This window comes from Mixophyes fleayi, chromosome 9, assembly GCF_038048845.1.
Source record: "Mixophyes fleayi isolate aMixFle1 chromosome 9, aMixFle1.hap1, whole genome shotgun sequence".
In the NCBI taxonomy this organism is placed as follows: Eukaryota; Metazoa; Chordata; class Amphibia; order Anura; family Limnodynastidae; genus Mixophyes; species Mixophyes fleayi.
The window spans coordinates 105,989,662-106,006,694 of record NC_134410.1 but is presented as its reverse complement, the minus strand read 5'-3'; the positions used below and the strand labels follow the sequence as shown (position 1 = coordinate 106,006,694).

Here is a 17,033-nt window from a genome sequence, read left to right as displayed (position 1 = left end):
TTGAAAAATCTGAAGAGGTGGAATGCGCAAAAGACCAAACTTTTTTAGATCCACCCCTTTCAATACATTTTTTATTTTTCTTCTAAAATACTGCTCGATTTAGCTTCATTTATGGCTTAAACTTTTCATGCGAGGGGACAATTTGACTAGCTATATTACATGTGCCACATGTGTGTATAGCGGTTTTATGAACCGTTAATTTGTGCTGCAGTGTACGGCGCTGCAGAATTAGTGGCGCTATATAAATAGATGATGATGGTGAAAGTGCAAACTGCATCCCAGTAATAGTACAGGAGGACCCAATTTCCGTCAGCTCTGAGCTGCGCAAAAATCAAGTTCGCTGTGAGACTGGATAGAACAGAGCGCCCCTCCTCACAGCAAGGAACTCCCCTAAAATGAAACTCTCCACCTCTCACTCTCATTTCAAGATTCTCCCTATACAAACTCAAATCTCATTTTTGTACTACTCTGTATAACTAGTTGGACATAATCCATAACGCCTGACTGTGCCCAACTCCTCAGAACGGCTGCTCTAACGTCTGAGCCTCAGGAAACTTATGCGGATTGGCTTGCTTGCCGAAACTGAGGCAAACAGCGCCTCCAAAGAGTTTTTGCTCTACGTCTCAGCTATTTTGCTCTGTGTAAATGAGGCCCAGTGAGTTCTCATGCACATTTGGATTTCATTTATACTATTCATCCATTTTATTAAAAATGTGTGTGTGTGTGTGTGTGTGTGTAATATATATATATATATACACACACACACACACACATTTCTGCCTCTCAGTACTGGGGTCTTGAGTTCAATTCCCGTCCATGGCCCTATCTGTGAGGACCTGGTATGTCTCCCCGTGTCTGCGTGGGTTTCCTCCGGGTGCTCCGGTTTCCTCCGGGTGCTCCTCCTAGTCTGTGTGTGTTAGGGAATTTAGAATGTAACCTTCAGTGGGGCAGGGACTGATGTGAGCGAGTTCTCTGTACAGTGCTGCGTAATTAGTGGCGCTATATAAATAAATAGTGATGATGATAGATAGATAGATATAGATATAGATATATATATATATATATATATATATATATATATATATATATATATATATATATATATATATATATATATATACACACACACACACACACACATAAATGCAATGTGTTGTTTGTCGCTTTTAATGTAAACTGATTTAACTATAATCAGTCAAATCACTATTTACTGGAGGAAAAAACAAAAAGGTACAATATTTAAGGTTCTCCCGATTCACCCCAGGGCAAGGTCTCTATGGGACAATCTTTCAATTTTCAGAATGTCCTGCTTTACCCTAACAATCCACAGAAACAATGTGCATTAATATGCTGGGATCCGATGTGTTAATTTGATGTAACTTTTGTTTTTTTGCGTTGACAATGTGTCATTAATTTGTTCGTGGGCCGTGCCCGCTCTGGAGCGGTGACAGACTCAAATGTTGGGTTTCTTTATCCTGATCGCTTTTTTTCGACACGCCCCAGCCTGCTGCTTTCCTATGGACTGCTGTTAATTTGTAATGAACTGGCATTCAGGAGGGCGCCTTGATTTTTAATTCCAACTGTGTCAGATCCTTCAGGAAAATTACAAGTTTCTCTCGTTGCAATTACTGCCAAGCTACACTGATGAGAGGTTTACGAGAACTGCGCCTTTGTGAAGCAGGCTTGGATGTAATCGGCTGAAACGGGTTTATCTCCAAAGAAAAACAGAATGCAGAATTTCTTTTATTTAAAAGGCATCTCTTAACCCTTGGAAACTTACAACCCCCCCAATACCCCACCTTCTCTGTACAATCTCAATTTTGCTGTCAACTTAATTAGAGTGTACTGTAGAATAAGAGTGGTAAATAGCTTGACATTAGCATAACATGCCACAAATACTGTAATGTGGGAAATAGAAAGAGCTTGTGAACAAGAAGGTACAGCTCAAAGGGCTCTGAACCCTGTAGTCATAACTGCTAGAGTACTCCCTTTCCTGCAATGCGTTAGTCAGAAAATTATTGAGGTTCATTGATATAGAAGAAATAACAATTGTCAGTGCCTGGAATTAGCCAACTTCTATCCACAACATATAAAAAAAAGTTACAGCTACAAACAATTCGGTGTGTTGGCAGATGCCGGAGATACTGGAAGTAGGTGTGAAAATACACTGAAAAAATGCCTTTGGTTTCATTTACTAAATGTAAAATGGCCAGGACACATCACAAAATTCTCTGTGGCAAATAGATAGCTCAATATGCACAGGGGGTGCATTTTCGGGGATGTTCCTTGTTTTGTGGAAGGGAACACAGCACATTTTTACTTCTCAAATACACTTGAATGTTGCAAATCCTTGTCTACACTCCTGGGATGTCAGGGAGACTCCGGAATGTTGTGAGAGAATAGGCCACACTCCCAGATCCTGCCCTCTCCTATAGAGAAGTGGCCCGGGGCTTGATAACGCGTTTCGCAGTGAATCGTGTTGTCACTGCCTGCCTCCCTCCATTTATGTGAATCGGGTCACTCAGCAGCTGGGGAGGCGCATTGATAACGCAACCCCAGCACTTGGTGCTCCCCTCCGGGACCCTCCAGAAGCAGCCAACCATGGTTTCGCACCTGCCCTGAATTGGAGAGATCGAATCTCACCCTATACTTTTAAAGCATCCTTGCAGCTGTACTTTAGGAGAGAAACATTAGGCTAAACCAATCTGTATGGTTTACATAAATGAAAATGGTGTTTCTAACGTGGTAGCAGGTTGGATTTCGATGTGAAGTTTACACTCGCACATAGTGTGCTTCATAAATAAGGACCACTTTGTTGCTTCTTTATGTTGACTTAATTTTGTTAAATAATGACAGGATAAGATCTGTTATTTGCCGCATGAGAGATTTCAAACATTAGGGGGTATATTTACTAAACTGCGGGTTTGAAAAAGTGGAGATGTTGCCTATAGCAACCAATCAGATTCCAGCTGTCATTTTGTAGAATGCACTAAATAAATGAAAGCTAGAATCTGATTGGTTGCTATTGGCAACATCTCCACTTTTCCAAACCCGCAGTTTAGTAAATCTAGCCCCAGGACTTAATGATTGTCAAGTATCCCCTGATATGTAAAAAACATAGATTTAAAAGAGTGTGTACTCCCCATTACTGTATATCTATATATATATATATAAAGGGATAAAAAGTGTTTTTACACCATAAATTCCATTTTTGCTGACTGGGGGCTGCCATGATGATTTCTCGTTGCTACAGTTCTACATATACTAGGAGAAAGAAAAGTTATACAATAAATTAAATTCTTTGAGCAATGACCTACAGTGGATGAAATAAGTGTGCTGTGACGTTCTTTGTGCCCAACAGGACAACGTCTAATCCAATTTGCTATATAGACAAAACTGTTCTGCCATTGAAGAATACAGGAATCATGCAGACCAATCTGGGAGCTATCTTGCCATTTTAAAAATCAGAGGAAAAATGTGTTGTATGGGTTGCTTCTGGTTTTCGGACGTTTGTCTTACAGCCTAATATAGCACAATACTTACAGCTTAGTTTTGTGTGTTGGGTTAATGTTTATAGAGTATCTTGGGATTTTATTATTATTTTGCTGACTAATTGGCAAATTCTCCTTTAATGAGTGTGATCAACCACTTTACTGCTCCAGAATCATCAAGATGAAGTCTTCTCATCATCAGCTATTTATATAGCGCCACTAACTCGGCAGCGTTACACAGATAACTCACACTAACATACTCACACACAGATTAGGTTCCATTTGATAACAGTCAATTAACCTATTACTATGTTTTTAGAGTGTGGGAGGAAACCGGAGCACCCGGAGGAAACCCACGCAAACACGGGGAGAACATACAAACTCCACACAGATAAGGCCATGGTCGGGAATTGAACTCATGACCCCAGTGCTGTGAGGCAGAAGTGCTAATCATAGGAACATAGAACTATTTGTCATTGATGTTACTGACCTAAGAAGTTCCTGAAACTGCCACACATACATATAACACAGTAACATATTAAATAAAGGCGACTAGTAAGTCCTTAATAAAAATACTTGTATGTAAAGCAGCCTTTTAATTATTGAAGTGTAAAGGATCGAACTGTCATAAAAACTGCAGAACAATTGTGACACAACACAGAAATGAATTCTGATCAACGCATCGAGATCCACTACTCTACCCAGATAAATGAACCAACATACACATATTGTTTTCACTATAAGTCATCTTTCAGTAAATGGTCTTGTTCCTTTCCTTCCTCAGGAGCCGTAAGCTCCGTCTGCCAGTTTTTCACTATATGACAGAACGACGTGGTTCATTTTTTTCCAGCTGAACTATCTCCTTGTAGTCACTGCCAATATTTAAAAGTGCAATAAAGAATTATTAGCTGCATTAATGTAATACCCAGGTAACACCTTACACATATTTTAGTAGTATTTTTTTTTTTTCATGGGGTGGGGGGTGACGGAAAATGATTCTTAATTTTCCCGTTGTCCTGCTCTATTAAGGCTCATTATAATTCCTCTTGTTATAAGAGCTTTTTAAAACCATTACCTGCAGGGAAGTTAAAGACAGAACTATTAAAAGGTTACTTTAATGTGAATAATAGCCTTCCCAATATACTCCAGTTAATTACTATTGGAAACTGGTTCTATTTTAATTTAGGGCTGAGCGTTTAATGAAGAATATGCCAGGCTAGCAATAATGACAACAAAAAAATTATTCATGGTCAACAGACCCATTACTGCTGTCTTGTTTAAAGAGATAATATCCTTTCCTGGTTCCGCATAACTGCGTTCCGCAATCAAAAATGACATCTTTTTGCCATTTCTCCTCATGTCTGTCAAATTAGAAAGGAGAGAACTGATTGATATCGCAGGTTTTCAGATTGTACAAATTGATTTCCAATGGCGCAGCGAAGGCTGTTTTGAAATTAGGGGAGTAGGTAAAAGGGACAGGATGCTGTATAGAACTGGAGCGAGTATGCAGCGGGCACCTGTTTGGTTTTTGTCTTTGCACTGCCAACCTCATAAGTGCCCAGTGCACATATAGTACAATGTAATATATGAACTATTCTCATACAAAAGCAAACCGAGCCTGCACTGTGGCGTATGTCCGTTATTTGAAATGCTATTTTTAATTAACAACCTGTCATCGCATTTCAAAAGGCCTGAATGACGATACAATTGCACGTCTGTATAACAGCTTTTGCAATTTATATGGTCCTCTCTTTTATGTATTCGATAACCCCAAAGCCCAGGTGGTATTGGCTGTGTATGTCCCTGGACACTAATGGGTTAATAAAGAAGAATTTCTTGAGGGTAATTGTGCATAACGTTAACGGGCCGCTGGTAGAATACATAATAATAAGGATTAGGAGTATTTGGGTCACAAATGGCAGATTTTCTACAGTTTTTACAGCTCAAATCAATCTGCATTTTCACCTTTCTAGTGATGCGATGCTATGCTACATCGCTTTGAATTTGGTATTTTATGGGTTTTGAAAGCACTACAGGAAAAATGACCAATTAAAGTCGAATACAGCGGCTCATAAATAAACCAGGTCGGCATTTTTATCCGGCGTGCGTATGCGAAAAATGGATACTGTGCAGGATGAGAAACATTCATAGTGGCTCTGCTAGGACATAAGAATGGGGACTGGGTTTCAAAATTACCAAAGGGTTTATCTAATGCACCCACTATTTTTATAGGGTCGTTGTTGCAAAGTAAAATGAAGGTACTCCTTTGCAAAGTAATCAACTGGAAAAACAGCGATTGAGGTTTTACACAGTTTACCGACAACTAGGTGGCGCTGTTGCTAAAATGAAAAGCAAAATGACAGCTTCCCGAATATGTTTAAAGGCAAATACAGAAAGTATGTTCCCAGCCACAATAAGTTAGGCTTATAGCTAATGAAACAACAACAATAATCTCAACCTTAATACTCTAAAATTAGCTATCGCTCATCCCCTTCACCCACTATCACGTAAATCCAACTCTGCACAAATATTTCTATGTTTTTTTATGAATCTGAATTTCTATTTCTCCATTCATTTCATGTTTTAAGTTCTTCAGTTCTATATGTGTAGAAACACATCTAGCGCAGTCAGGGACAGAGGCAGTTTCACCATAGAAATATGTACAATTTGGGCACAATAACAGTACAAAGCAGAAGTAAACTAATCGTTTAGAAAACAAAATGCAAACTTGCCTACTACAAAATGTTCCACATCTCTGAAAGATAATCACATATAACAAATCACACAACACAGAGTCACTGTTCAGCTGTAACAATTACAGCCTAGTAAGGATACCATTGTGTGCTAAATTAAATACAGAAACATCAATGGAGAATGGGATGTAAATCTGCCCTGCCTGACATGTGGGAAACTGCTGATGTGTGGAGTTAGAGAACCGCTGTTGCTGCAGAACGTGTTTGGAAGGAGGGCTGTCAATCACTGCTCCATGCGGCTCACATGGAGTCTATATGATGTAATAAACAGCAGACATTACCGTATGTTTTCTGCTTTACTGGGCATGATATCAGCAGCTATTGGCATGCTGAATCTAGAAGACCAGTAATCAGTTTTATATAAACTTCTTAATCTGACTTTTGCTTTGTGTAACTGGTTCTGGTGCCAAACACCTGGTGTTGTAGCCAAGCTGTGAAGTAGGGAATATTAGGCAGAAAGGCACTAAGCGTGCTTATTCACTGCAGCCAAGGGCAGAAGTCTGGTCTTGCAGATTGGCTCATAATTCAGGATTTAACCTATGTAGGATAAATCATCACAGAAAATAGCACTTTTTTCCTTAGTATATGAAGGGGGGAATTTAGTTCCCTGCGTTGTTCTAAAAAACAACGTGGGACGTGAATTCTTACCGTTCGTACGGTAATTTCGATGCGGATTTGCGAGGAAAAGTCAGCTTTTAAATTACCGTACTAACGGTAATGACGTGCAGTACTCCAAATGTACCGTTTGTCTCTTCCTAGTCACCTGGCAGAGACCAAAGCCTCAACACCAGCCTGACTTCAGCTATCACTGGGTAGAGAATGCCAATTTGCTGTTTTGGGGAGCTGTCTTTTAAAGGTAGAAATGACCTTCTCGTGAGTTTCAGGACCTGCCTGATTGGTCCTTTTCTGTGTTACCTTTTCACAGACAGCAGATGATTTGCACTTGATACAAATAGAGACAATTATTGTTCTATGGTTATACAGCAGAGTTTGTTTAAACAGGAGAGAACACAATCCAGAGAGAATACTTTCATCTATTAAAAAAATACAATATATACAAGTTTAAATATGATTGACAAACATGTGGAACCAGAGGGCTAGAAAAAGTATACATTTTTATAGTCCATACTTTGTGATAAACGAGGCATAGACTGGTGGAGGCGATATTAATACCTCGTTTTATCACAGCTGCACTAAGGACAAAGCAACTAATTCGCAAGTAGCTTATATCTGTCTAGTGCAAGACAAAGGAAGCAAACGTCTGATTGGTCGCTATGGTTTTAGTGTATTCTTGTACCTTTAAACACAGTAAATAACCCTCACAGAAGTGAATAGGGATATGGCTTTCCTGTCACATATGTGACAGGTGGCCATGCTTACCTTTCATTCCTATGTATCACCGGAACCCTTACATTACAGCTCTACAGAATATGTTGGCGCTATACCAATGTAAAGCTATCTGGAAAAATGTAGAAGACATGACCAAGAATAGACTACAATGACATGTGTGGGAAAAGAGACAGTTTGAAATGATTAGTTAGGAGAAATGGGGGGAACCAAGCATGGTCATGTCACTTATCAAGCATTTTTGCTGCTATCACATTAAATTCACATATTCATAATCAATAAGGTTTTATCCTGGAGCTCAAAAGATCCCCTGCTGCCCCTTTTATGGCAGCCACAGGGTTAAAGCTTGACATCCAGTTTCTTAAGAGGGGGCTGCCACTTATTATGAATTTAATGAAGATCGTGCAGAGGGGGCACGGCAGCCACAAAGAGCAGTGGAGACTGCAGCGTTAATAGCAATGTCTTGTTCGAGTTCCTTTTAAATGGCTCTGCGAATCCCTAATTATCTGAATGGTGCTCAAAGTAAGAGCAGCAGGCAAAAAATGGTATTTAAGGACCGCACATCCCAAAATGCTGCTAAAAGCCATTAACCAGCGAGTGTTAATTGGAGCCATATTCATATTCATTTGCACTCCGGGCCCTGATAAAATATTTCCCAAGGTACCCTTTAAAAGGAGTCTTAATTTAAGGAACTGCTACAATCAACACTTATGAAAATTAACAGCTGAGTAATTAGCGCTCATGAATTATGCCATCGACCATGCTCGCAGGCGTGGGGATGTTTGAGCTGATGAACCGGCTGGGTCTTACGAGGGTCCCTTGGAAGACGGGACAGGATTAACCCTGTGCTGCAATGAGTGGCGGGGATAAAAAGGTATATCTGGAGGTCAATCCTTTACGGCTGATTCTGCCTAACATCTTTTCCATTCAGCTTCATTCAAAGTTTTTAGACAATTTGAATTGATCAGATTTATACAACAGTCCAATAACACAGCTCACAATTCAGCGGACACTTCTAAACCTGGCCCGACGAACTTTTGTGGACCAAAAGCTGACAATACAGTATCCCTGGAGATAGCGATGACAGGTAGTGCCCAGTCTCGGACAACTACACCACTTGTCAGTCCAGCTATGCCCATGTACCAATTCAATGGTTGTCCCGCTCCTGGGACCACTACGTTACCCGACCATCAGTGCTGGACTGCACTGTTTGCAAGGTGAGGGAGTAGACAAGTTTCAGTCCTGGGGGTAAATGTATGAACCTCCAGATTCTGCAAGTCACCGGAAATCAGTAAATTTGCAGGGAAATTTAAAGCGGCTATGGCTTGTAAAGGCAAGTTTGCCATTAACAAGCCATTGCCGCTTTAAATTTTCCCTGCAAAGTAGACGATTTCCGGCGACTTGCTGAAATCGGAGGTATATACACCCCTGGAGTGGTTTGTGAAGCAGGTCACATCAACAGGAGGTTTGAATATAATGTGGCAGCTGATTGGATGGTCACGATACCAGTAGATAGACATTCATTTCTGCAGTCTCATCTATAGCAGTATGAATCCCTAGAATAGCTCCAGTCCAACAGCACTGAGACATTACAAACTACAAAATAACACATTGTCTTTTTTTATATCTTCCCTATCATTCAAACCAAGCAGTCAAGTGTCAATTATTAGATAATGGTGAGGACCACAACCAAATTGTTACGTGGTAGTGAGGCAGTATCTAAAGAGGAAGAGTTGTTGCAAAATGGACAAACATCGCTCTTTAGAAAATAAAATGTTTGTTACCACTTATTTGTCACGGAAACTTTAACCACAGATCTGTAAGCTTTCTCTCTGAGTGCACCACTTTGATGCTGCCACTCTTGCTATTGCTGTTTATGAGTTAAGTTTGAGACTGCTAAAACTCTCTGTACAGACAGCAATTAAAAGGACATCAGTGGGGTGTAAATGATACAGTACTATGAATATAATGAAGGACATTTTAACAAATCAATTTATAATTATGTGTAGAGCCTTAGGGGTATATTTACTAAACTGCGGGTTTGAAAAAGTGGAGATGTTGCCTATAGCAACCAATCAAGATTCTAGCTGTCATTGTGTAGAATGTACTAAATAAATAACTAGAATCTGATTGGTTGCTACAGGCAACAGCTCCACTTTTTCAAACCCAGAGTATAGTAAATATACCCCCTAGACTTTATTTTCAAAAGAGTTTTGCAATAGCTACCTTTTTAAAAGTTAATGATCGAGAAAAGAAAATCACATGGCACAAAAGGTTCCTAGCTGCTACAGTTGCATGAAGTTGCACAGTCTTCAGATACTTCAGCCAACATTGTATCAAATTGAAAGACACGGTAAAAATTGTTTCTTAGTAATTCTACTCTAGAGCATCCGGAGACGTGATTTGGAAAGGTGAGATATAGAGAGAACTCATCGTCTACACTTAAAGTGGACATATAATTAGCCAATTTTCTCTACATAAAGAAAACACTTAGCAATTACAGGACTTTATTATCTGTGTGTGCAGATTTTACGATTAAAGAAAAGACCTGCCTTTCATTGCCCCTGCATGGTGTGGTGCCATACTGGTGCCACTTACATGTGAGCTGCCATCCTCATAAGGTACACAGCGAAGACAGAGAAGACTTAAGATACTTTCGTTTTGTGCTGCATTCACAAGTCTGATCTTTGACATTGTCAGTCAGCTAATATAGAGCGCAGTCTGACCTCGGCGTTTGTGATGATATGTTATCTCAGTGTAATATTAGAGTGAATGGGGAACGCATTTCCCCTGCCACACCAGAGCTGATCAGCTGTGAAAATGCTGCTCTTTGACACCTCTACTATACAAAGTATGGGGTTTAACTGACAAATACAACTAAAATACAAATAAATCGCATTTACCCACAAAGAAGAGCCAATCTAACAGGACACAGATATGGAGCATTTTGCAATTTTGGAGCATTAACAAAATATCCCAAGTAAAGCGATCTACTGCTTTCCTAAAAGCTGCCCAAATGGGTGTAGAACACTATGGGGTAAATGTATCATACTCCGGTTTCTTCAACTCGCGGGAGTTTGGCGAGATGACAGCTAAAATTTAAAGCGGCGCTGCCTTGTAAAGGCAAGTTTCCCTCTACAAGGCAGCGCTGCTTTAACTTTTACCTGTCATCTCGCCGAACTCCCGCGAGTTGAAGAAACCGGAGTATGATACATTTACCCCCATGTGTTCAGGAAAGCAGAAACTACAAAATAACACATTGTCTATTTTTATATCACTATCCCAACATTGGTTACATCCCTGCAAATGATTTAATATGGCGACACACATAGCGACCCTGCGGCTCAACCAAAGGGCCAAACAAGGAGATCACTGTCCATTTTGGCCACTCATGTGGGTAACCAAGTTAGACAAGATCTGCCCATTCTGACACTTCAGTCTTGTAGCTGAATCTTTTACGACATCACAGGGGTCCGTTATGGTTAAAAGACGACCGCAGCTTTTCCCAGTAACACCAACAATCATGAATAAGACTGCTGCATTTTGATTCCATTGTTAGATATAGAAGGAGATGTCAATCTTCAATATAATCTTAAAATGTGAATGAAGTGTGTTTTGTAAATACAACTAGCGTACTGCCTCACAGGATATAATGGGCCTAAATTAGAGTTAGGAGCAAAGCAAAAAAAGAAAAAGGAGTAAATCTGCTCCTGGACAAACCATGTTGCAATGCAAGGGGTGCAAACACATTTTTTTATTTTTTTTTTGTATGCAGGGAAAATGTGCTGGCTGCTTTTGCATGTAGCACACAAATATTTTTTAGGTTCATGCAGCAATTTAGAGTTGAGCTATGACACGCCCTGTCCAAAAGTCTAAATCTGCCCACACATTTTACCCCCCTTCCCCTCTGCAGTGCAACTTGATTTTGCCAAGGGCACATTTGCTCCTTATTCTACTTTGCTTCTCACTGTATATAAGGCCCAGTGAGTTTTCACGACACTCTTCGTAGTATCTGACTGACAGTTCCAATGCTAGAACCTGTACCACCGAAGGAACAATCAGTAGAACGTAGGGGGGTAAGTACCATACTGTCTGGCTCACGAGAGGCTATTTCCCTAATGGTAATATATGCAAATTTATGCATAGCTAAGCAGCAAATAGATGTGAAATTTTAGCACACTTAAACAAGTAATTGTATTTTAAAACACACTTCAAATCGAATCTTTAATAGAGGACCTACTATGCACAAAGCAGAGGTATGTGTGCCTTACCTTGCCATCAAACTTGGAGTATTCATTGAAGGGGTTGTTAAGCTGCAGCGGGCACTGCTCCAGGCGCACAGACAGTATGGACGGCTTCCCGCTCTGGGGCGCTCTTTCCTTGAAGTTTTTTTTTTCAAACAGCGAACTCAGTTCCTCAGCTGCAAAGAAATAAAATGATTCCACATAAAGATTAGAAATGAACTCGCTTTTATTCTACAATCAGTAAAAGTAATAGGAAGAAAACACTTCATATGTGACAAGTATACTAAAAAACATGACCTGTACGTAGCAGATCACACTTTCAGAAATGCCCACTAGGCTTCCTTTACCAATCCAGGACACCTCTCACCAATCATCATGATCGCACCCCATGATTGGTATAGACCAGGTGCCAAAAGGCTGGCACACAGCTACGTATTGAGTCATTAAAATAACCTGCATGTTCTACCAACCTATGGTTTGGGATTATTTGGCCGTACAGCAATGCACAGTACATAATTAATACATTAGGGCCTACGCATGAAGCTTTGCCTCGGGCAGGAGAAGCTGTAAGTACACACCTACCTCTAGCAGAGCATGCTAGGAATTGTTCAACAACAACTGGGAAGAAACAAGCTGGCAAAGCGAAGTTGGAAGTGTTGCACACAAAGGTGTAATGAACACAGTAGTGCTGGGTGCAGTCACTATGGGTCTTAAACTGGACGCAGCTATCCTCCCCTGTCAAAGTCTCTTGTGCATATGTGTTTTTTCACCCTTTGGTAGTTAATGTGGGCCCCCATACAAAAAAAAAAAAAAGTCTAGTTACGCCCCTGGCTGCGCGTATGTATTTTTCCTGTTTTGCTTCCTCACTAGCAAAATCTATAGGTCTTGTATTTGAACAATGGTTCTTGAGATAATATCTAGCACTTTATGCCCTTTATGACATGGGAGTGTTGCAAAAGAAGATGCACTCAATATCCACTAGGAGGCACTACAACGGAGATTAAAAATTATCTAACATTAAGGCTCAATTAACACATTTGTGGTGACCAATCAGATATCGTCTTTCATCAGTCTAGTGGAAGTTAGACTATGGGAAGCTTAGGTATTATCTGCTGCTAACTCCTATAGTACAATTCAGCCATTTGAACCAAATTAATGAGCTCTTAAGTCTTCAGAAAATCCTGGAATCTGGGCAGGTGAAAGGGTGGACATCCCACTAACTGGGGTTTGTTATGCTGCCAATGGAATATTATGCTGCACAATGTGCTTTAAAGCTGGACACGGTTTTAAGATTTTGCAAATTGGGCAATGAAGATTAAAAAGTGCACATTTACCCAAGTGGCTGCTTTAATATAAAAACAAATTTTGTTGCACTGCCAACCAAGCATTTTAAACCTAGGGGGCACCACCTTAAACCACAAATGGGGGCAGATACACTATTCAGGAACATTTACAGAAAATACAACTAAACCATCAACTTTGACCAACATTGCTGTGTGACCGATCACACATTGCTGTGTGACCGATAGCGTGTCCAATGTGCAACATGATGTAGCATGTGCCCTTATGTTTCAAACTCCCATTGTCCCATAGATTGTAAGCTTGCGAGCAGGGTCCTCTTACCTCTCTGTCTGTATGTATTACCCAGTATTGTCTTATAAATGTTTGTTCCCAATTGTAAAGCGCTACGGAATTTGCTGGCGCTATATAAATAAATGATGATGATGATCTTTCCATACGTTGTAAAGCAGACGGAGGCTGGCAGCTTCACAGAGTTGAATACAAAACTACTTTCTGACAAAGAGGTGCCTAACTTATCAGGGGGTACGTGATCTAAGCAAGTCATTTAACACATTATTAAATATATGTCCCAGTTTTCCCAACACGGTCCTGTTTTGTGTTACTGGAGATCTTAAATTTAAGATGCTGATTTTTCTACAGTTAAGAATTCTATCGGAGTTAGGTCTGTTTGCATTAACTCTGCTATCTATGTAACTGGGGCGCTGTACCTGGCATCCAAAGGGAAACTTAGGGCGACTCTTATGGACTGAGCAAAGGTTCCTGGCTGCCTAAACACGGCTGATCTCATGTCATTAAAGAACATGTTACCTGAATGGCTTGTATTCCGGTCTTTCCACTGCACGTTCTTACATTTGATCTGGTTCTGTCTCTCCTTACGAAGGCGCTCTAGTTTCTGAGCTTGAAAACAGAAAGAGGGGAGAGAGACAGAATTACTTTGTCAATGAAACTTTCCCGAGCGAAGAAATCACAATTCCGATTTCATGAATATTTCATAATGCATGCACAGAAAGATGGTGAGCATTGGCAGGAGGGGAGGGGGGGACGGGGTGCATTTCGGAAAGGGAGAGGAGAGGGCATAAAATTTTTAAAGCTGACACAAAGTTCAGAAAATACCAACAAAAACAGGAAAATGTTCTTGATTTATAATTGAAATTAGGGGACATAAAACATTAATACAGACCATAAAGATAGTATTAACATAGAAGGGAATCGTAAAATGTGAAAACTCGCTTGATTAATAGGACAGTTCGTTATATAAATCATTAATAACGGTCTTAAAGGAATTTTAATGTACAAATGAAGTCCCGTGAATGTTACAGAGTGTGCATAAAATTACAGATATGAATTACGTGCCCCCGTTTCAAAAATTAAAGATAAATGAACTCGGCTCAACTATTAAAGTTTTAAATGTAAAATCCTTTATCTGGAAATCAGGAAAAATTATAAAATGTCATGGCTATATAAATTAGCAGCGTTTTTCTATGGTAGGACGGAACAGTTTATAGGTAATAAAGGGGGTGATTTGTATCCGCAGCAACATTAGTCAAATGTGTAGGGGAAGCCAGATATTAAAGAGGATATTTTTATTTGACACATTTTCTTCTTAAAGATGCAAAGCAACATACTGAAGGATTGCCTGGGACTCAGTGCAAATAATTCCAAACAAACCCTTTAACTACCCGAGAAGAATTTTCAAAGAATTAAATGGTTAATTTGGTATTTACTTCATCCTGAAAAAGCTTCAGTAGTGGGAATATATTTATACATTGAGAGAAAATGTAACATTGAGACCAACCAACAATATTTGTGTGTTAAGACATATATCCAAATTATGCACAAAATTCCTTTGTTGATTAAGCATCATATTAAAGGAGGCTATTGCCGTAAAAAATAGTTTCTTTTGTACAGGCATATTCAACAATACTTGTGCTGGCTACAAAGTAGGGAACTCAAAATTTAAGTGATGCTATGTTTAAAATCTCACAAAGCTCTCTTTCCATGATAGTCTGACATCCTGGTAGCTTGGCTATGTGTCTCTTCCATATTTATATATTGTCCCTTTGCATTCCAAACTATATGCAGATTTATTTTCAAAATCTCCCCAGTTTAAGCAGTAATAGTCATTTCAATGGACAATGTATTTCAGTTGGAACAGAAAGCTCACAGAAAATGCGTTGCAATCGAAATGAATGGGAAATGCTCTATTAAACAAATAAACATTTTTACCTTTTATTTTTTGGAAAAGTGAAAAAAAAAATGAAATACTATTATGAAACTACAAGCCATAAGTAATTACTTTATTCCCAACACTCTACAATCAATTATAATTCTACATATTTTAAATTCAAGCAAATTTGAACAACTATATCCTGCTGAGTAAAATCACAGATTTTCCCATTCATTTGAAGAGACAATGCATTTTCAGTGGATGCAGAAAGCCCATTGAAATGGACTGATTATAGAAATGAAGGGGAGAAACTCAGCCAAGCTAAAGCAATACTAGCAACTTGTGATTGGTTGAGCAGATACTTGCTCCCAGCAGTTGCCAGAACTTGAGGAACCACAAGTGCCAGCATTCCCTGCCAGCCAAGGCATGCTGGAACATTTAAGTAACAGCATTTCCTTGTTTTGCCGCCAGGCCAATTGTTTTCAATGGGGCTGCTCAGCTAATCGCAAAGCCATCAATTGAGCAATAGGTCTTTAGCATTTTATGCAAATTAAGTAGTGAGGTGTAAGAGTCAATAGAATATCATTGGCAAACCATGATATTTTGTATCCTTGCTTGCCAACCACCAACCCCTTGACATCTGGAGAAAGCCGTATATGTGCTGCCAGGGGCTTGGTAACCATGGTAAAAATTAGTGGTGACAATAGGCAACTTTGCCTGGTGCCATTTGCTGTATTCAAAACATCTGATAGGATGACGTTCAACAACACTCTGACACAGGGTGTTGTGTACAAAGCAGAGATCCTTGTAAGAAAGTCCCCACCACACCTGAACTAGTGCAACAAGTTAAGCATAAAGGTCCATTGAGAACAAAACAGTACAACAAAGGCAATCCCCTACAAGTATAGTGTACAAAATAATGTGCATTAACTAAAAGCTGAGCATGAGGGTGTTTTTGTTGCTGTTGTAATTATAAAGTACAGTATATTAAAAATTTAATTGAACCTGTCACATTATTTTAGATGCAGCTGTAAATAGAAAAAAATCTATATAATCCGCCAGAAATCATTTATTATAATTGATCGTTATTCAACTCTTTACATTGCTGACAGCCCCGCGCTACTGCCAGTCACAATAAGACATTACAACAGCTGAACTAGAAAGATGGCAAAAGGAAGAACTGGTGATGAGAGGTTCAATGTAAATGACAAGAAATAGCAAAGCGCGCAAATCAATAAAACAGTGACAGGTTATTGCGGCATTAACCCCTTCTTCATTGGAGGGGTTTTTATACTTTCATGACCGCAATAACCGGATCGATTGATTGTGTTTTTAAATGCAACAGCTTGATCCAAATTTTCTATTCCCTTAGGGCATAGATGGCACCTTCTCATCTTTCATTTATGGGCATTTCATTTCAAGAAAATGGCAAAAAGAAATGCTAAACCCAATGGACTTTTCCAAGACTCCGTCCTGGTGTGCTTTTCATCAATTAGCACAACCCCACAAAATTAACCCTAAAATGTAATTTTGTTTTCCCAAGTTCAGGGGTACAAGTTTGCAAACCTTACTTGTTTGGACACAAGCTCTGTAAACCATTTTTATTTTACTCTTCCCAAAACCAGTGGGGACCCTGAAGGGTCACAGTAGATCCCTTATAGGTCTTCACTACTGCAAATGCTAAGCATAGACTAAGGTCTTATATCCATGACTTTGCGTTAAACAAGAC

The 17,033-nt window shown here is 39.5% G+C and overlaps 1 protein-coding gene across 3 annotated transcripts in view; it reads right to left on the bottom strand.

The window, feature by feature from the left end:
• Positions 1–17,033, bottom strand: part of MAPKAP1 (MAPK associated protein 1) — a 122,759-nt gene that overhangs the window by 75,365 nt on the left and 30,361 nt on the right. For all 3 annotated transcript variants that reach the window (XM_075184815.1, XM_075184814.1, XM_075184813.1), the window contains 2 exons: positions 13,945–14,034; positions 11,863–12,011 (listed from right to left, as the gene is read on the bottom strand). In XM_075184815.1, the coding sequence (XP_075040916.1) occupies positions 11,863–12,011; positions 13,945–14,034 (239 nt within the window). The remainder of the gene's footprint in view (positions 1–11,862; positions 12,012–13,944; positions 14,035–17,033) is intronic.